The following is an 8118-nucleotide window of genomic DNA, read 5'->3' as shown; positions in this document are numbered from 1 at the left end:
CCGCACTATGATTCTGAGAGAACATTCTCGGCGACACTAGGTATTATTCTATTTAGGAGAATCCTAGCAAAGATTTTGCCTGCAATGGAGGCAAATGGAGGGATTCCCCTGTAGTTTGAACAGTCTGATTTCTCGCCTTTGTTTAACCTGATATTTGCTACATTTCCCAAACCATCCTTGACTCACAGATTGGAGATCTAGCCTTTTCAGCTCTGCTATTATCAATTCTAATGCTGAAAAATAAATATATTTCAGGTTAGTATTATCATTTAAAGTGTTTTCTTCAGGATAGCATAACTATAAAAATAAAAGATTATTATGGTATATCAAAAATAAATATAAATCTATGTTCAGCAGAGCAGAATAAATGATGAACATTAACATTGTGCTGCATGTCCTTATATTTATCACATTAAATGTAAATTGATTTTACGGATTTATACCAATTTACAATATCTATTACAAGTTTTATTTCATTTTGTATTCACAAATATCTTAAAATATTCACCAAAAATGTAATATTACATTAATAGTCGGGCATGAAGAGAAATGGAGCACATCAATGATGAATGTGGAATTCCAATTATTTACAAAATTTATATTCCATCATAACTGATGGTTGGTTAAAAAATCCTTATTAAAATTAACAATAATTCTCAAGCATGCATATTTTAAGGCTTTAGCTACTATTAAATAAAATTAAAATATGGAAATTAAAAACATACTGTACTTCTAACTACAGAAAATTAATTTATAGCAGTATTCGGCAACCTAATTATCTTTAACATTTTTAAAAAAGCACTTACAGTATTTTAACAAAATCATATTATTAAATGTAGATATACCGCACTATAACAGGCCAATTCTGCCCTACAAATCCATACCACCAAATTTACACCCCATTAACCTATACACCCTGATACATTTTTGAACGGTGGGAGGAAAGCAGAGCCATCGGGGAAATTCCTTACAGGCAGCACGGGATTTGAACCAAGGTCCAGTCCCAATTGCTGGCACTGTGAAGGCGTTGTGCTAACTACTAAGCCAGCCGTGTTGCCCTTGTCTTTACATGTCGTTACACAACCATGAATAAAACTTGTACCCTTTCTTCTGCATGTTCAGTTTTCAGAATTCAATGGACTAACACAATCATGTCATTTAAAAAAAATTCACTAGCCACCCATACAGCTCATACACATAAAATAACGAAGCTGGACTGTTGATGAGTAACCCGTCAGCATGTGAACAAGAATTCAAAAGGTAATGAATAATTGTATTGCAGTGAAGGAGAGAACAAAATAATGGCAGAACTAAAATCTGTCCATGCACTTAATTGGATCCACAATTACCTATTGCTAAATTCCCAGACACAACAAGGTGGAAACACAGTACTCGCAGCTGATGAAGCCATGCAGTATCCCTGGATGTGCTCCTCTTCATGAGGCTCTGGAATGGGAGCTAATGGAAATGCTTCTGGGGAATTTTCTAAAGGGCAGGAAAAATGCATCATGGAATCACACTTAATAGAATGGCTCAACAGAATCTAAACTCAGTTTGACTAATTCCCTACCCCTTGATTCAACTGACATTTAAAATTAGCAGCCAGAAAACAATCACTGAAACAATCTGTTCTCTCCCAAAAATGACTGATCTGCCATTCACCTGAATCTTGCTTTCAAAAGAACACACCAGTTCATGGTAAATAAGGAAGCCCATGCAGGTGTTCAGAAACAAGAACACACAGTAAATGATAATAATTTAAAGCAAATAAAAGAAAGCTAATATGTGTGGTCAGAGTGTTTTGCACTAAAACTTGTAACATGTCATATTCGATAGACAAAGAAGACTCAAAGTATTCTCCTGATCCACTGCTACAGTCAAAGACTCTGAGCAGACTTGATGAGCATCTCTCTCAAAATGAAACGTTGATCTCCCTTTTGAAATTCTCATAGTCCTCTTCGCTTCTCAAGAAACTTTAGACTGCAAATCTACGTAATAAAAAAAACTATCCTCAGTAAAATTGGGACATTAAAACAAACTTATGACTAACTGAAATGGTAATATTCATGGGAATCAGGAAGTAATCAACCCAGCTTCACAAAGAGCAATGAAAAAGACTATGGAAAATATTATTTATCCATTTACCCAAACAGAATACATACAATTTATGATATTGAGGACAAATGGACATTTTTTGTAGCTCTTTGTTCATATGTGTTGATTCAAAATGTAGTCTAATCCAAGGAAAATAGTCCTCTGGATCTTTTGCTGATACCACCCAATGTCTGAATATAGTCAGTGAATGGCAGCAGGCAATTCAATCCCAGAAAGCCAGATCCTATCATTATCCAATATCCAAACAAACACATATCTTAACAGGGATGAAGGAACAGCAAATGAAAGTGGAAGTCATGTAAAGTTTTCTCCCCTTCCTTGCAAAGGAAATATTTTTATTTCTTTCCTGAGCCATAACGTGCCTATAACTGACCAAGCTGAAACCAAGTACCAATGATATATTCACATCTCAGTTTCACCCAGTCTTTTTCACTAAATAAATTATGAAAGGAAGGCAATTCAGTCCACTGGCCTTGAAAAATATTTCTGTTAAGGTTTTATTGAAGAGAAATAGCACAGTTATTAACACTTTGGCCCACAAGCCTGTGCCTCGCAAATACAGCCATGTGACCAATTAACCCTCTAACTCGTACATCTTTGGAATGTGGGAGGAAACCAGAACACTCTGAGGAATGCCACACAGAGAGCATCTGATATGATCACTAAGCCGAAGTTATGCATACTTCCACATGGAAAAGGGGCACCTTTCAGAACCTCAGATCAATCGTGTGTCTGGAATAGTTTAACATCCACAAAGCTGTGAAAATTTCCACAGATCCATTGCAGGAAAAATGTATGACCCACCTGAAATTAGACACGTTGGGGTAAAGAGTGACATCCAAGATAAAAAGAGTGCACAAAATTAGCTATCAAAAATTAAACTGAACATTGTCTGAATTATCCAATTATACAGTCAGAAAAATCCATGCAAATGAGTAAGTTCATTATAGTGGAATCTTATAACAATTCATACAATGCAGGTTAATTGCTAAATATTAATGGTAATTTAAATCCAAAATGTTCTCATTGTTTGTTAATATTAATTGTTACCTTGATTTACAATGAAAACCCTGCTTATCCCTTTGAATAAGGCATATTAATGATATGCCAACAATTAACTACAGTTTTTTTTTACTTTTGTCTGAGGTAATAATTTCTTTTCAAATTCATTGCTGAAATCATTTTATCAAGGTGGTAACCAATTGTCTTCTGCATCTGAAGAATTGGTTTTATCTTCCAAGCTGTAGCAGTTAATTCAGAGTAGAGTAGCTCAGAAATTTGTCCTTGCTACCCGAGTGTATCCGTCCAGAAATATCATAGTTCTCTGAAAGATCAAATCAAAAGCAAAAGGCTTAAGTCAAGTAACAAATCAATATTAACACATACATTTTTACTGATTCACCTGCTTTTTTTTTTAAACTGTAATATTAAGTTGAGCACCAGCTGAAACAAAAAAAACTTCCATATGCAGGAGTAGCTGTCTATTCCATTGGAGATTGAAATCAGGACCAGATTTTTGAGTAATTTCAGGAGAAAAACAAGGTAAAGTGAGCAAAATCCTGATCGTACGAGAAGCTTTTCAAAAGGATGAGAGACAAGAATTTGTAGAGAGTGTTCACAGAGAGGAAATTAAATCATTAAAAAATTGCAAATGAATGGGATGACTGTAAAAGAACAGCTGAGGCTACATAATGGAACATATACCTGGAGGAGGTGATAAATAGTGTACGGGCAGAGATTTTAACTTCATTTCACTGAAAAGCTAATCCTGAGATATATTTGTGTGGTGGTTTGATTTTGAACTACTTATTCAGAAGCCTGGGTACAAACTTAGAAGGTTTGAATTAAAAACCTATCATGGCAGCAGAAGAACTTAAAGATTAAACAAATCAAATAAATTGGAATAACAACAACAAACTAAAATTATTATTGATAATGAGGAAACTACTAGATTATGGTAAATTCTTATTAGTGTCTTTCAACACAGGAAATGTGGTCTGAAGTATGTTTGACTCTGTGATAGTACAGATCTATCACCAATGTATATAGTGTATATAGTTACTGTATCTAGACTGTGCTTACAGCGATTGGCTGAGAGCTAAGCCACGCCTACTGTTTGGGTCTTAAAGGATTGTGTCCCTAGCCAGGTCGGATCATTCCGGACTGGTCGGCCACCTGTGAAGAGCTCCTGTCTTTTGCTAATAAAAGCCTTGGTTTGGATCAACAAGTCTTTGATTCTTTCGACGAGCTCTACAGACCCTACGCCCATAACTGCCCTCTAAAATGGCCCAAATAAATCACTCAGTCTTCAAGTGTTTCAGGAAAGCAAATAAATGGTCGCTTCACCCATAATCTACACATCCCATAAATTAACACCAAAGGAGAGAAGCAAGAGTGGAGGCAGCAATTATTATTAGGGACAATCTTACTGGCAGACAGGGTGTAAGATTGAAATGTAATTCAAGATAACAAGACCATTGAGCACGTGTACTTTCTGGCCAACCTTCAGCTCAGGAAGGGCACAGAATCCTGTGCCAACATGCAAACTTCTTTTGATATAAGATGGGGTGCATGAAAATTTGGAAAATGTTCATTCTTAGCTTCATGCTAAACAAGCAACAAGGAGATAGGTCAAAACAAGTAGTTTACTTGTACACTCACCACCATTTGTGCCAAATGGGATCCCTACCTATACAAGGCTCTTGCCTTGTATAAATTCCTAAGTCAGCATCATGTATTATGTCAAACCGATCTGGTGTTAGTTATAATTGGACTGACATGACAGTTGGAGAGGCAGAGGCTGGTCGCCTGCTATGCAGATCCAGATTAGAATTTAGGCACTTTAAGAATTCCCCTCAGCAGATCCAGAATGCAGGGAAGTGTTACTCATTACTCCCTAATTCTGTCCATCCTTGCCATCCCACAATCTGCTCAGAAGATAGCTTCTTAGTCACCAATGTCACACAGTCCTACCCCCACTCTCATCACCAACCCATCCCTCATCTAGTTCTGTGCATTTAATCTGTTGGCTTTCCATTAAGAATTTAAATATATCTTGACTATTAAAATTACCCTGGATATTTTTCACCATAGGAGGACATAAAATATATTCATTCAGTTTGAAACGAAGGACGTGGAGACTTTGTAAAGGGTATAGATTGACCAAGATGCTGCCTGAATTAGCGGACTTGAGCTTTAAGGAAGAGTTGGACAAACTTGGGTTGTTCTCTCTGGAGTATTGGAGGCTTGATAGAAGTTATAAAATTATGAGAGGTGTTGCTCAAACAGATGTTCTGAATCTATTTACCAGGGTAAAAATGCCACAGGGCATGTTTAAGGTGAGGTGCAGAGTGGGACAAGGTAATTTAAATCAGATGTTTTTGTTTTACACAGAGAATGGTAGGTGCCTGGAACAGGCTGCCAGGGAATGGTTGGATATGTATTGTGTTCAATTTGGCATCAACTTTGGCACAGACTCCATGTGTCAAAGTGCCTAATCCTCCTGCTGAAATGATTTTTATTCTACGTTTTATATAGGTGTAATTTCCTTGTTAAAATCAGGCCCAAGGTGGTAATTTAATTAGAAAATACATCAAAACATAAATTCATTCACTACTAAACAACAGGTATTCTGAAGAAAAGAAGCTGACCTCAACTCGTATTCTGTTGAATGGTTATACTTACTTTGCGCAGGAAACAGAAAACCAGGCTTGGTGCGAATCTTCCCTGTGGAGGTACTATGTGCAGTCTGAAAAAGTAAAGGCACAGAAATTAATGCAAGAAGCAGTCTATATTGTAATTCCTTTTCCACCCTTCTCTCAGTTCAGAAGGGCTCTTGGAGGACATCTCAGCAAATTATCAGAATGCAGCTTCAAATTGCCCAAGCCCTGCTACCCACTCCCAGGAGTATAGGGCTGTAAACATCATATGGTATTCCAAAGAAGGACCATCAGAAAATGGTTTACTTTGATGGCATTTTGAATTTTGCCAACTGGAGTGTAAGAGTGGTATGGGGGAAGGTGTGGGGAAATTATGTTTCCTTGGGCTCCAAGATCATCACTCATTCTTCTGGAATAGACCCATATTAGTTATTTCCATTTAGGAATCAAACTAGAAAATGTACACTACTTTCAAAGCAAGTATAACCTTCTGTAGATAAGGACCCAAAACAGGACAGAGGACTTGAGGTACGGTCTTACAGTTATAGCAAGGCTTCCCTGGTGTTCACCTCTCCCCTACCATATTTCACAATTAAAGGTAACAGCCACAAACTGTGTTAATTGTAACTAAAATATTAATAAGTTGATGTTTCTGTGGCATCGTTTAAAACCAGCAACCATAAAAAAAAGCACAAAAATAGATATACATCTAGAAAATGTAATAGCTGAGACATAAACACAAAATAAATTTACAGAAACTTTTGATGGCTATTTCAATGACTGCCTGTCAATTCAACCAGATTTCCATCATTATAATGTTGCATATGCCTTGGGACTTCATTGTTGAATCTAGCATTTCCTCAAAGCTTTCTGGCCCTTGATTTCTTGACAACAAGAGTAAGGACATGAACTGAAATGTGTCCATTCACAGAGAAGCACATTCACCCTATTGCATATTGCCATCTGTCTTTAACTTACTCAATGTCTGTTCATGGAGCTTGTGAAGTTGGTGGGTGGAAACACATTTTTTAAAAAAATCTTCAGCAAATCTTGAATCCTTTTCTCTCCATCTCAGTCTCTTGACCCCACCTTTCCTCTGTATTCCCTTAATTCCTTGCTTTTCATTAGTACAGAAGCATCTTGCTGCCCAAACTCAATTTCTAAGGATACCAGTGTGGTGGTATACCACCAGCCAACTGCAGGGGGCAACCTCTGTACCTGCAGGAGTGTAAGGGGACAGGGCAACACCTGGCTGGCTGTCAATCAGTTGGCCTGAATGAATCAAGCCCCACCCTGTCAGGTGTCAATCCCCGGGATATAAGCCTGCGCCGGCCTCCCGAGGCCTCACACAGAATTGCTGCAGCCACAGCCAGTCTGGCTCTGTAGAAGTCTTTGTGGATTAAAGCCTGTTGTACAGACTTTATCTTTGTGTGTGTCTGATTCTGGCTTGTGTGTCTGATTCTGGCTAACAGTCCACCACAACCAGGTGTCATCAATTTGCTAGTTCTCTACTCTCCATTAGAATCCAAAGCTAACCCCATCTTTCTGAGCTAGCCTTTAACCATTTTTCTCCCAAATTCTTTACACATTTTTTTTCATTAGTTCTATTTATTTTTTTCCAGCCTTACCCTTGTTCGAGAAGAAAATCCAGATAATGAGAACTTCTTCAGTAAAACTTCTCGCACCTGTGTTAGCAATTCAAAACATTTCATGAGGTGAGGTGAAAAAAGACATATTGCAGAAAAGATGGTGAAATTAATAGATGCAGCTCACCTTTTTATCCATGCATGTTCCAAAGATTAAAATAAAGAAACCCTAGAAATGGAAAGTAGTTTACAGTAAACAAATGGATCTTTAAACATTTTCACACATTTTCTAACATTTCATTAAATGTTAACCTGGTTTACTCAGGTTGAAGTACATTATAAAAGTCAATGCTTTTCTTCAGCCATTTACATCAAAAGCCTTTGTTATTACAATTCTCCTCTTAGAATGGTGGAAGTTCTGAAGAATCCCATCCTGTCACCTGATCTCAGTCCACCCTGAACCAGGCCATCCTTACCCACCGAAAATCCATACATTTCTTGTGCAGAGAATGATTTTAAAAGATTAAAATCTTCACCTTGTTTACAAGTGTCTCCATGTAGTCTTCCCTCTCTTTCTCTACAATCTCACCTGTCTCTACACCCTCTGAGCTCTGCTTTCTTCAGATGCCAACTTCTTGTACACCTGAACAACCACATTTGAGGGCCAGTAAAATTGGTTGGAGATTTTACTACAGTTAGTCCAGTTTATGTTTGTCTGCTCACTTAGCTTTTATTTAATCAGCAGGTAGAGTGAACAG

The 8118-nt window shown here is 37.4% G+C and overlaps 1 protein-coding gene across 2 annotated transcripts in view; it reads right to left on the bottom strand.

The window, feature by feature from the left end:
* Nucleotides 1–2583: 2583 nt before the first annotated feature.
* Nucleotides 2584–8118, bottom strand: part of LOC138736756 (adhesion G-protein coupled receptor F2-like) — a 91598-nt gene continuing 86063 nt past the window's right edge. For both annotated transcript variants that reach the window (XM_069886764.1, XM_069886765.1), the window contains 4 exons: nt 7548–7589; nt 7403–7459; nt 5800–5863; nt 2584–3439 (listed from right to left, as the gene is read on the bottom strand). In XM_069886764.1, coding sequence (XP_069742865.1) covers nt 3366–3439; nt 5800–5863; nt 7403–7459; nt 7548–7589 — 237 coding nt within the window. In that variant the 3' untranslated portion in view covers nt 2584–3365. The remainder of the gene's footprint in view (nt 3440–5799; nt 5864–7402; nt 7460–7547; nt 7590–8118) is intronic.

The sequence above is a fragment of the Narcine bancroftii genome, chromosome 6 (assembly GCF_036971445.1).
Source record: "Narcine bancroftii isolate sNarBan1 chromosome 6, sNarBan1.hap1, whole genome shotgun sequence".
Lineage (NCBI taxonomy): Eukaryota > Metazoa > Chordata > Chondrichthyes > Torpediniformes > Narcinidae > Narcine > Narcine bancroftii.
The sequence above is the reverse complement of the archived record's forward strand: the minus strand, read 5'-3'. Positions and strand labels throughout refer to the sequence as shown.